Raw genomic sequence first — 12,828 nt, forward strand, 5'->3', positions numbered from 1 at the left:
GCGTGTGCCAGATGTAACCAGCGACGTTGATAACTGTCGAAGTTATTTGCTTTAAATTACAATTAGTTATGTTGACAAAATACGAAGAAAAATATTTTACAGAACTCGTAAACGATATCTAATCGTTCCACTGATTTGAACCGTCTTTTTCCGTCCGTATCCTTACAAAAAGAATTATAAAGTGTTTTACAATGAAAACAATGTATTTGCTGCAGTAGATAACCTAATTTATACTAACATTATAAAGATACAGGATTTGTATTTTTTTATGTTTCGAAATAACTCAAAAACTACTGGGCCGATTTTAAACATTCTTTCACCGTTACAAAGGTAATTTTTCTAAGTAACATAGGCTACATCTTCCATGCGAGCGAAGTCGCTAGTAACTAGTGCTAAATAAACCAATTAAATATAGAAGTTAGTGTGACCTTTACCTACAAACAGCTGACGCAGCAAAACCCTGATAAATACCGCAAATGTTATCAGTATATCACGTTCTATAAGTAATAATATATTAATATCTTAAGTATTCTAACATTGATTGTAAGTACAGATGTCCTTAATATATTACAATATGTGTAAGTATTCTGCAAAACAAGGTTTTAAACAACGACCTAGTACATAAACATTTAACAGTAATTATAACATAGACGTAGTCTCTTCCACTAATTAAAATATTAAGATTTATTTGAAAAACAAAAGTATTGCTCATGTGTTCTTCCAAACTATCCTCCACATTCATACCAAATATCATCGACATTCGTGAAGCAGTTTAGGCTACAAATTCTAATAAACATCTATCCATCGATATACCTAAACATTCGCATTTATAATACTCGTATTAGTATGCTTAATTACAATAAATCTGGAGTCCTAATAGGTTTAAACACACATCTAAAAGTTATTTGTAAGGTCGTCAAAAATTTCATGAGTTCAATCGGTTTTTGTGCCCAATGATTGCAAAATTTTCGAGTGATACAAACATTATTGATGACGTTACGAAACATTCGTGCAAGACCAATAGGTTGTACAAGTACGCTCCTTAGATTAAAGGTACTTTCAACCTCTTCTAGATCGTTTATTGTGTTTAATCATGGATCATAGTTTATATCGAAGTAGTTTTACAGTGGTAGTGCCCGCTTTAACATCTTAGCACGAATAGGCCGGCACGCCCGGTGTAATACCACGACCACACAAAAGCCAGGCGTGAAAGTAATTCCGTGTTTCGTCTGATGAGTGTGGTGCCGGAGGCCTAATTTAAGTCCCTTACTCCTTACCACCCTTTTCTCATAAGGAGTGGATGGGAAGGGGGAGTGGAGGAGATGCATAGGAAGGGGAAATATCCTCTTTATATGCGTCTCCGCCTCCGTCGGATACGGGTAGGCAACGCATCTACAATTGCGGATGTCTATGGGCAGTGGTCGCTTCGCCATTTTGGCGGATTCGTGTGGCCGCTTGCTCGTTTGCCACCTTATGTTATTAAAAAAAAAGATATATATGTAATACGCCATTTTATCGTAACAAATTAACATGTGTAGTTTAATTAGGTCAAGAGAACATGAAGCGAGTCAGCTGCACTCAACGTACAATTTCGCCGCTACCATTGTTTTGTATTACATCAACGTAAAATGTCTAGTGAGAAATCTTCACTAAAGTATCCCTTAGTAATTTAACGAAGCTTATTTTACTATAATTTATTACAATGAGTGAATGTTAGACCTAGACATTAGCAGCTTTAGAGCTGCATTGCATTGCATTGATAATGACGTCATAGATTTCAAGTGTCATGTTATAGTCTACGTATATTATCCTTAGATCCTGTAGAATGAGCTATTTTTAAACATTCAAGTTAAGTAACTACTTGTAATACTAAACGGAGTCATTATTATTTCATCATCGACACACTTTATTCCTGACAGAATCATTTGGATTGGAGAATGGAATATTACGACATAGTTTGCAATACTATTGCGAAATGCAGTCAATCTTGATGAGTACAAATAAATCAGTACTCTTATATGCTGACTGTCCATATGTTGCTAGGCGTTTATATCTCTACAATTGCTGAAGAAAAGATAATATAAAAGCTAATTTTGAACCTAGATAGGGTTCCTTATTTTGCGCGGACGAACTCGCAGTCGACAGATATCGTCAATTATCAGATTAAAAAATTCCATTCGACCAAACGAACGTGTCTAGCGGTGTGTTGGATGTGACCGTTATTCTAAGAATTGTTTTGTTGCTAGATGCACGGTCATATCTGTATTGTAGTGTTCAAACTTTACAACCGCTTGGTGTGCGTTGCGAACATGTTTACGCATAGGATACCAGTTAATTCACAAGCAAAAAACATTGCAAAAGACAACACTGGAATATGCCAGCTCTCTACTTTTAAAAAGTTAAAATGTTTTTTTTATATACACAATATAACGTACGATGCAACGTACATGTACACAAATTAAAAACTAACACTAAACGATATAAACAATGTAAACAAAGAGAACAAGGGAAACAAAATGGCGGGCGAGAGGGCAAACGAGCGAGGTGTCAGCACAGTGTAGCAGTTGTGTGTTATGAATGCGTATGTGTGAATGCGTGGATGTAATATTATAAATAAATGATAAATAAATAAATGTAGTGTAATAAATAGATAGATAAATAAATATGTAAATAAGTACACTACAAGTTCAGTATGCATTTTATGCTTGCAGTAAAATTAACAAAGTTTGGATAGCACTATACATTAAAATGCCGATTGCTTTTTGAGATAAAGCGTTTCTTGCAATCAATAGGTTATTGGGAACTTTGGGTGTATTTAAAGTAACTTTGTATATATGTGAAACAGAATACCACGACTTACAAAAAATATAGGTACAATATAAGACCATAATTACTTTTTAGTAAATTGTCTTTTGAAGGGTATACTAAGGTCAAAAGCTTACCGTACCAACACATATTTGTGTTAAATTTTTGTTCTTATAATAAGAGTTTGGTATTCAATATTCTTAATTGGAATCAACTGGATTAGATAACTGGAATGGAATAATGTTGATTAGATATTTTTACATCATAAGGTAATAGCGAAGACATCGCTGCTTGAGAGCCACAAAAGTAGATAGGTTACCTTCAATCGGAGGAGACTTCCATAAAGTGGATATCCCCTACTCTTTATTTAAGGATTGTTGACGGCAAATATATGAATGCAATTTTGTAAACTAAATATACGCTGGGGCGTGACGTCATTAAATACTTTGCTAATACGCGTTTGATGGCGACCTGCCAACTGACAGACCAAAGTCAATGTCGGTAAGAAAACAATATGGATGTTGTTTGTTGTATGAAAATATCTTGTAACAACAAAGGTTTGCAGACAATATTAAAGTTTGCAGATTTACAAGGTCAGAACCTCAACCCAATTATACTAACTAGTATACATAAAAAAAAACACTATCTACACTATTAATACAAATAGAATGTCTGTAAAATAAAAAATAAAAATGTCGTCTCTGTCATTAAGAAATCATTGGATAATTGAGAATTAACATAAAAATGGTCATTAAAAAGTTAATACGCAATAAAAACTATATTTTAGAACTTATAAAATACATTAAAACATATCCAAACGCATACAAAAACAAACTTCAGTAATAATCTGCAATTTATTAAAATATTGTAAAAAGGGTCAAGTGAAACTGGTTTGCAGTGTAGCAAATAAAGATCAACCAGCGTGGTTAGACCTCCCATGTGAAAAGAGCCGAAGGTCGCTCAGTCGCCCAAACAAACCGTATACATTGCCCCGGCGCATAACGAAAGTCGCCGCACTTGCGTAACGAACTAGTGATGTGTCTGCTATAGCTATATCGATAACAATGTCGATTAGTCTTAGCGCTCAGAATTATCTAGTTTATAACGACAGAATAATCAAATTCATATTTAATAATCGAGATAGTAATAACTAAATGTTAAGATATTTATATATAGATTTTTCTTTAAAAGTATTGTAGCCAAAAATAATTGGACAACATTGTTTATGTCTAGGTCCTAGGTACATGGATTTTGATGGACTTTTAAAATTGTAAATAGAAGCGTTAATACTAAGAAAATTTTATTTAATCAATTATCGAATGTTGTGTACATGCAATGTCGATAATTCTGAACATAGAGAAAAGACGTACCGGCAAAAAAAATGTCAACAACTCTCATAAGATATAACAATCGATAAAGTTCCACATCACTGGTCGCTGTCCAAATTTTTTCAGCGGCAGCGATCGGCCTTTCATTTTCTATCGATAATTGCGTAGTGTTCCCTTCACTAGCTGCGGGCTATCACTTGCCTTCTCGAATCCTCTGTAGCCGGGAGCTGGCGTATTTGTGAAGTCCAGTGCATTAGAGTGCGTTATTTCAATGTACGTAAAATGTGTCTCTTTGTCCGCCTGTCTGTCAATATTAAAACAGGTCAGTGTTTTCTTTCAGTTAAAGTTTTAGTTTGAGCTTTTTCTTTATTAAAACGATAAAAAAAATCCAATATTTTACTAGACAAGTGAAAATACATTGAATTAAATATTACGCTATTTTCTATTTGTTTGTGACTAAACAAAACCTCTGATCTTTCAAAGTAAGTTAATAATTTCGTACGAGTAGTGGAAAATATAAAAGATTTTATGAGCGGTACAGAATGTGTTATTTTGTTTATTTTATACCGAAACTAGCTGTTCCCGTGCGGCTTCATCCGCATGAAATTATAAAAGAAATATTTTATTGTTTTCATTTGTCAAATTAACAATGCAAATGTCAAAATGACATGACATGATGTCAAACCATGGGAACCTTGATTCCTTGATGTTGCCAGCAACTTATGGTCTCTTTCCCACATTAGGGTTTTTATCCAAAATATTTACCATCTAAGTTTAATACCCTGAAAATATATAGCCTAAAGCGTGTCGCAAGTGTAGGGCTTTTTATTAAAGAAAGAATTATTCAAAAATATGCTGTAATTGCTGACATCTTAGACAACAAAGAAATGTGTGTTTACGCTTTATTATAATAGTATAGATAGGTATGTTTATTAAAGCATCTCTGTTAACCTACTTCTGAACACATTGGTTTATTTTTCACGAACGACAAGGTCAATTCTGCGAAAACAGATTAAAATATGTGATTTAATTTGTTACAGTCCCATTTAGATTACAGTGATTTTACGCATAAAACATTCGTCAGTAAGCAATGTTAATGATTGTTTATTTTTAATTTTAACTCACTAAAGATAAATATACAGAACAATCTTAGGTCTTACTTTAGGTTCTCTAAAGTTCACGCACTAGATTTATTCAAAGAAACAAGACTTCTCCATACAAAACTCAAATAGAAATCCAGTTTCACAGCTTTAAGCGCTTCTAACTTTAAATATAAACTTAACTGCGCTAAGTAATTAAGAGCGAAGTTATATTTAGAGTTAAATTAGCAGGAACTCGACTGGTTAGCCATTATTTAACCACGGCAACTGTCGACCGGTTTCGCTGCAAGTGGACGGGTCAAAGAAACTTAGCGAGTTAATTCTGACTGTGCATGGCGCCCGGTAACTTGCAGTTTTTGTTAACTTTATAAAGACTTGTCTTAACAAGTTTGTTGATCGAATATTGAAAAAAGGAAAATCAATGATTAAATTCGTTTAAAACTATGAATTGATAAGGAAAATTTTGTACATAAGTACGGAATGCATACACATTTTTTCCAAAGCAACCGCTTGTGTAACTAACACATCGCATGAGATAGTTTGCTAAATAGGTCGGTAATAGGCGCGGATTTTGATGGGTCGTGATTAGGCGTGTTTACGTTAATATTATAAATGCAAAAGTTTAGATGGATGAATGTTTGTTAGAGTTTGTAGCCTAAACGGCTGAATGGATTTCGATGGAGTTTGGTATAGATAGTGTGGACGAACACATAAGCTACTCATTAACTTTTTTTAATTCCACGCGGACGGAGCCGCGGGAGAAAGCTAGTTAGTAAAAAATGAATTTTAAAGTTAATTGCCAGACGTTATGGGGTGTAAAGTAATGTTACACGACAAACTTCATGTATTCATGTAGCGTTACATGTTACACTCGGCGCGAATGCTACACTTTGTAACATACACCTCGTATCGGTCTTTAGAGTCATTCTGAAAAGTCAATAGTAGTTTAAAACAATTGTTTCCAAACGTTCTTTTCTACGACTGGCTTATTTAGTGGGTGTGTGTGTGTGTTTTTTTTTTATAATATAAGGTGGCAAACGAGCAAGCGGCTACCTGAATCCACCGAAATGGAAAGCGACCGCTGCCCATAAACATCCGCAATTGTAGATGCGTTGCCTACCTTTCATTGACGGAGGAGGAGACGCACCTAAAGAGGATATTTCCTCTTCCTATGCGTCTCCTCCACCGTCAAATCCACTTTTCCTTCCCACCCTCTCCTCTTAAGAAAAGAGTGAAAAGGGAAAGGGACTAAAATTAGGCCTCCGGCACCACACTCATCAGACGAAACACGGAATTGCTTCCACTTCACGCCTGTTTTCTGTGTGGTCGTGGTATTACACCGGGCGTGCCGGCCCATTCGTGCTAAGATGTTAAAGCGGGCACTACCACTGTTGAGTGTGTGAAAACGTCAACTATCGTCGACCGGTTATAAATATATTTGAATGAATATTTTAAATTAAAGAACTGTGTTATTTAATAAATTAACGATAACTTGATAGCGTGGATAATCTTACAACGCTGAAAATTATATCTAAAAAAAGTTAGTACAATATATTATTTTGACGCTGAATAAATTTAATATACCATTATACTATTGTATTATCTATACATCTATAATATAATAATATTATAAAGAGGAAAGAATTTTATTTTTGTATGTATTGAAATAACTCAAAAATTACTGGGCTGATTTCTAAAATTATTTCACCATTAAAAAACTGTTATCTATAGCATAGCCTAATTTTTACTATTTTTTTAGACGCGGACGAAGTCGCGTGCTACAGCTAGTCTGTGATAATGTGAAAAGCAAAAACATACCTATTCTTATGCTATGCGATATCCGAGATAGCAATCTATCTCTGTAGTTAATTTTCTTGAAACCAGTTTGATCCTTTTTGTATTACCATGTTAAAAAACAATCGATGGTGTAAAATTTGTATTGTAGAACATTCTTGAAGTCGATCGACCTCTGAATCTCGTCAATGAAACAGATTGTCGCATTGAGGCGCTAAATATATTGCGTACATAAATAGTTGTCGCTTCCCATGTGACGGGCCAAGCGCCGCTAACGGTGCTCCGAACTCCGAGTACACTTTAACCAAAATTAATGACACGTTTTTAATTATATCTACTGAAATAGGCAGTATTAATCTATATGCCAATTTCCTTCACTTCTTTCACACTCGTAACCCCATGCTTGGATGACGACCTATCTTAGTAATTGCCTAATTATGGGCGTCAGGTTAGTTAGTTAACCAATAATAATAATAATAATAATAATACACATTTAATCAGTTCCAAAAACACACTGCAACACAATACAACATAATACACTTGAACAAAAAAAATACAAACGAGAAAAACGAAAACCAATCATTAACAATCAAAACTAATGACAAGAAAATTGAAGAGGAAAAAAAAAATATTTCACAATGCGTTGCAATGCAGAACTAATAGGGCCTTTGCTCAGCTGTATGTTTTGTACCCTAGGGGTAAAAACGCTGATGTTCTGCAAAAGCCTTTACATCCTCCGTACGTCAGTTGCAGCATAGCAATAAGGCCATAGTAATAATAGCCACCCTACTTTTCTACGTCTTCTGTTGGCGACGCTCATGTCATCATACTCTTGAAGGTCATTAAATTTAGAGCCGGCGCACATCTTTGACTAAACTATCGCATAACAGTTGGGCGATTGTCGATTGTTTCGCAGCCAATTCAACTGTTTAGTTGGCTAAAAATCGAGTAGTGTGCACCTCCATATAATCTCATATGAATCAAAGCATAATCAGTTGTGCGATAGTTTAGTCAACACCTTTAGGAACTTGTAATGTCTCTTGTAAACACAAGAAACAACTAAAAAGATCTTCCCACTTTATGTTTACGAGGAAGAATCTCGTGGGCGTTCTGACACAATCTGTACATCTTTAGCTTTGAATAAATTACCATATCATGTTTATATTTGTGTTTTAGGATGTCGCGACAATTTTATTTCCTTGCATAAATACAACAGTAATTACTACGTTTTTACTTTTTGATCTTAAGATATCACAAACAGACCAACTCATCTGCATGTCTAGTTTACTAATACATCTGGCTTGATGTGTTAACAATAAATTGCAATGTAATCGGGCCAGATAAGTCCGTCACACTATAATAATAGCAATTTGTCATGTAGATCTGTTCTAATTATAATAATATGATGTTATGCCGGCAATAGGAATGAGGTGAAACACAGTGGGGGCTGAAGGTAACATAAACTCGATACCGCTGCAGGGTTCCCTTCAATATTCCTGATTTCTCTGTCTTCTCCTTACATTTCGTTATTCCTACATTCTATGAAGCAGGTTGTACGTCCCAACAAGCTGACTTAACTTAATTAAGCAAAACGTGACTTCAACCAGATTTTGCAAATTAATAAAAAGTGTTGAGTATTCGTAATGAAGTGTTTTAAGATTATTTCCGATTTGAAATAATTTTCAATTGTTTTTGATTTAATTATGAAAATACTAGCTTTCGCCCGCGATTTCGTCCGCGTGTTATTTTAAAAACAAAAGAGAGTATGTGATCTTCCAGACTATCCCCTACGTCTATAACGACTTTCATCAAAATCCGTTCAGCCGTCTACGCTACAAACATCCATCCAACAGTGGTAGAACCCGCTTTAACATCTTTGCACGAATGGGCCGGCTCGCCCGGAGTAATCCTCGACCACACAGACAACAGGCGTGAACTGGAAGCAATTCCACATTTCGTCTGATAAGTGTGGTGCGGGAAGCCTAATTATAGTCCCTTTCCCTTTCCACACTTTTCTTAATAGGAAACAATGGGAAGGAATAGTGGATTGTACGGTGGAGGCGACGCATAGGACGAGGAAATGTCCTCTCTATGTGCGTCTCCTCATCCGTCAATTAAGGGTAGGCAACGCTTGTTCGTTTGCCACCTTATATTAAAAAAACAACATTCGGGTTTTTAATATTAGCGTGTTAAAAGTTTGGTTTACTGAATTTTTAATTTATCGTCCGCTATCTTGTGTATTCATTATGATTTTAGTTAAAAATAATCGTATTAATAGTATTTAGAAAGTGTTTGAGGATCGCTAAAATATGAAAAATGTTATAATTAGCTTTGTTTATGTTTATTTTTATGTAAATAACTTGTCTACAAATAGATGTACGTACCAATGAGGGTACCATTCTTTTGTTCCTCTCGAAAGTTTATGTTTCCTTTTAAAACAGCATATGAACAAGGACATAAATATTCTTTGTCTGATATGCGCAATAAATAAACAGTACAAAGGTATTATTTTAAAATGAAAACACAAAAAGGAAAATCCTTCGATGTTTATATCCTAGTAAAAACAGAAATAAAACTAAAACGGTACTGAGAAGGAAATTATTAGCGTTGCATAGATTAGAAGGCGTCATGGAAAATTTTCATTTTCGAAATGTCGTCGAGATAAGTTATCTTTTTTTTTGTAACATAACGTGGCAAACGAGCAAGCGGCCACCTGAATCCGAAATTGCAGATGCGTTGCCAACCCTTATACGAAGGAGCAGACACACATAAAGAAGATATTTCCTCTTCCTATGCATCTCCTCCACCGTCAAATCCACTTCCACTTCCCATCCTCTCTTTATAAGAAAAGGGTGATAAAGTGAAAGGGACTTAATACTTATCTCTCCTTTTTAAGGCTTCATAACTTTATTGTTAAGTTAAATGCAATAACTTCGGGGTCATCTTTACCGATGATTTTGCATTCAAGTTATAAGACTGCCGCACTTAGGGTAACTTTAGCAGTCCTTTAAGAAAACGTTTTAGTGTAGATATAATATAAAAAGGGACTCTCTTATGACTGGTTTCCCAGCTACTTTTAACTATCCGTTAGTGTTATTGGTTCGATTAGTTCTTGGAATGTATTTGCAAACTGCGTAACTTGAGTTTTTCTCCGTTGAAACTTAGTTCAAACTAATACTAATGAAATCATAAAACAAATGGATATTTCTGCAACCTAGTATTAGTGGCTGACTTTGGTAAATTCACCTTACCTAAATATTATACCAAAATAAGAATATGACTGTTATTTGGTCGTGCAATGTGTCTTGCAACATTTTTCCTTTCCCTTCACTTGTAGCGTAATCTGAAGTCACCTGGCAAGCCATTCAGTCTCGTAAAATACTTACCACAGACGACACTATTTTGTTTCCTATATTGTTAAACACTACCTGTTACGACTTTGTCCTATTACTCACAGATAAATTACCTTTATAACGATGAAAAAATTTTTGAAATCGGCTCAGTAGTTTTTGATATATTTCAATACATACAAAAATTCAAAAATACAAATCTTTCCTCTTTATAACGTTAATATAGACTACAACAATAAGGTAACCAAGCTATTGATTTGGAAAATAAGACAAAAACGTTGATCACAATGGTCAATAACTTGAAAGAAGACCGTGGTGTGTAATTTTTTGACGACAGCGCCACACATGGCGATGTGACATTTACGGGTCACGTTTCCTCGTCACCTTTTAAACAATCCAGTCCACGTTTTAACAAAGCTTTAATAACAATCTGTAATTAGTCTGATATCACGCTACTTTATTGCGCAAGTTAAAACGACAGCTATTGTTTTATAAAAGACTGCGCAAAACAAGATTCTAGTCATTTATAATCTATCTGTTAGGTGTGATTTCCACTGAGCGGTGAATCGCTCCAATGTAACTCCGTACAGCCGCTTCTTGAATAGAATTGCTTGTTCTATTTCGATTGTCGAGCACTGTTGGAGTCGTGCGTCTAATTGTTTAGTGGAAATAGGGACTGATTCATCGATTAGTTCTTCTCATGATTGATCGATGTCACTATGAACTTTCTCATGGAATTATAATTATTTTATCGTGAGATTTTAGTTTGGCCTTAGACGTTGATAGTTATACGTTTACATAAATATCTTTAGGTAATTGAAAGTTTATCGGTCTTTATTGAAATAATAGAATGAAATTTCATCATAAACTTATTTTTATGATGAAAAGCCGAAAATGGATCAAATCTCTTGTTGAAACAAAACATCGAATTTAACAGCTATTGTACACTTAAGTTATTTATAAATGTATTGTAACGTATAACGTTATTACAAAAATCAATTATGAAATAAACGTGAAAATAGATTCTTACAAAAAATGTTCATTTTAATCAATCGGGTGTCACACGGAAATAGATTTAAAAATAATAATTTAACATGATTGTTGCCTCTAATTGGGTTTTTTACGCCGCTGATTGGCTGTTTCCTTGTTTATGCTATTTGGAGTTCCCTGGACTGTGAACCTTGAAAATCCCTTTCTATATTAAAAATTGTCTATGTCCATTCTTAAAGCGGGCGCACACCGTTGTGAGATTGTCAATTGTTTCGCAGTTCAACTGTTTAGTTGCACAACTAAAGTCGAGTAGTGTACGCACCTCCATACTCGTATAAGCTTATAGAAATCTAAGGGCGACTAAACAGTTGTGCGATAGTTTAGTTTCAGATGTGCAAACGCTCTTAATTTTACTTTTTTTCTAAATATAAGTCCAGCGAACTGTTGACTTCGACAGTAGTTAAGTTTTTACAGAATAATTTGGGATCTACGACCCGACTTCTTTCCGCTTGACTTGTTCAGCCTCGCTTGCATCTTTCATCTCAACAGATTTTCATTACATAATTATTATAAAGAAATATTTCGACTTACCTTTTTAGACTTTCTATCAACTCTCTCTTACAAAACATAGTTAAATTTGGAACGATTTCTGCACAAGTTCGTTTCCATTTCGTTTGTAATATTTAGTATACGGAACCATTTGTATTATTATTTGGTGAATTTGTTTTAAAAGCTATGTTTAATTATACCTTTTAGATCATTTAAATTGGAACCAGGAATATGATATACTAACAAATCCATGTTAAATATCGATGAAAAAGGGTGAACAGAGACATCGCTTTTACCTTCTTTTATGTATCTACTAAGTAAATATGTAATTATGTACTGTTAACATCAGTTAAGTATAATAAAGTAAGTTTTCTTCAATCTTTAGTAACTTAATTTTACGTTGCTTGCATTTAAGTACGGAAGGACGGGAAAATGTGTAACACTTAACGTCATTATATATTTTTTTATTCACATACAAATCTTACTAATATTATAAATGCCAAAGTTTATGGATGGATTGATGTTTGTTAGAGTTTGTAGCCTAAACGGCTGAACGAATTTCGATGAAATTTGGTATACAAGTAGAGGATAGTCTGAAAGAACACATAAGCTACTCACTTTTGTTTTTATTATTTCCACGCGGACGGATCCGCGGACGAAAGGTTATAATGTAAAGATTATCATGAGATAAACATATGTTAGCAGTTGATCTATTTACCAGAACTTAAAGAAGTTTCTAGACTAGATAACTGTTATTTTAATTAACCAGTGACGCCGAAACTCATTCTAGAATTAAGATTAGAATTGTTATGTAGATAATTTCGACTAGTAGCACTTCGCGTTTTTACTGAGAATTACCATTGCTAATAACATTTATAAAATACTAGATGTTCGCGTGCGGCTTCATCCGCA

At 34.4% G+C, this 12,828-nt stretch overlaps 1 protein-coding gene across 2 annotated transcripts in view; it reads left to right on the plus strand.

The window, feature by feature from the left end:
• Nucleotides 1-4,343: 4,343 nt before the first annotated feature.
• LOC106111407 (facilitated trehalose transporter Tret1-2 homolog) overlaps nucleotides 4,344-12,828 on the plus strand; it is a 29,283-nt gene continuing 20,798 nt past the window's right edge. The window contains exon 1 of one of the 2 annotated variants that reach the window (XM_013293483.1): nucleotides 4,344-4,455. In XM_013293483.1, the coding sequence (XP_013148937.1) occupies nucleotides 4,405-4,455 (51 nt within the window). In that variant the 5' untranslated portion in view covers nucleotides 4,344-4,404. The remainder of the gene's footprint in view (nucleotides 4,456-12,828) is intronic. The other variant, XM_013293484.1, reaches the window with a different exon arrangement.

The sequence above is a fragment of the Papilio polytes genome, unplaced genomic scaffold (genome assembly GCF_000836215.1).
Source record: "Papilio polytes unplaced genomic scaffold, Ppol_1.0 DF824169.1, whole genome shotgun sequence".
Lineage (NCBI taxonomy): Eukaryota > Metazoa > Arthropoda > Insecta > Lepidoptera > Papilionidae > Papilio > Papilio polytes.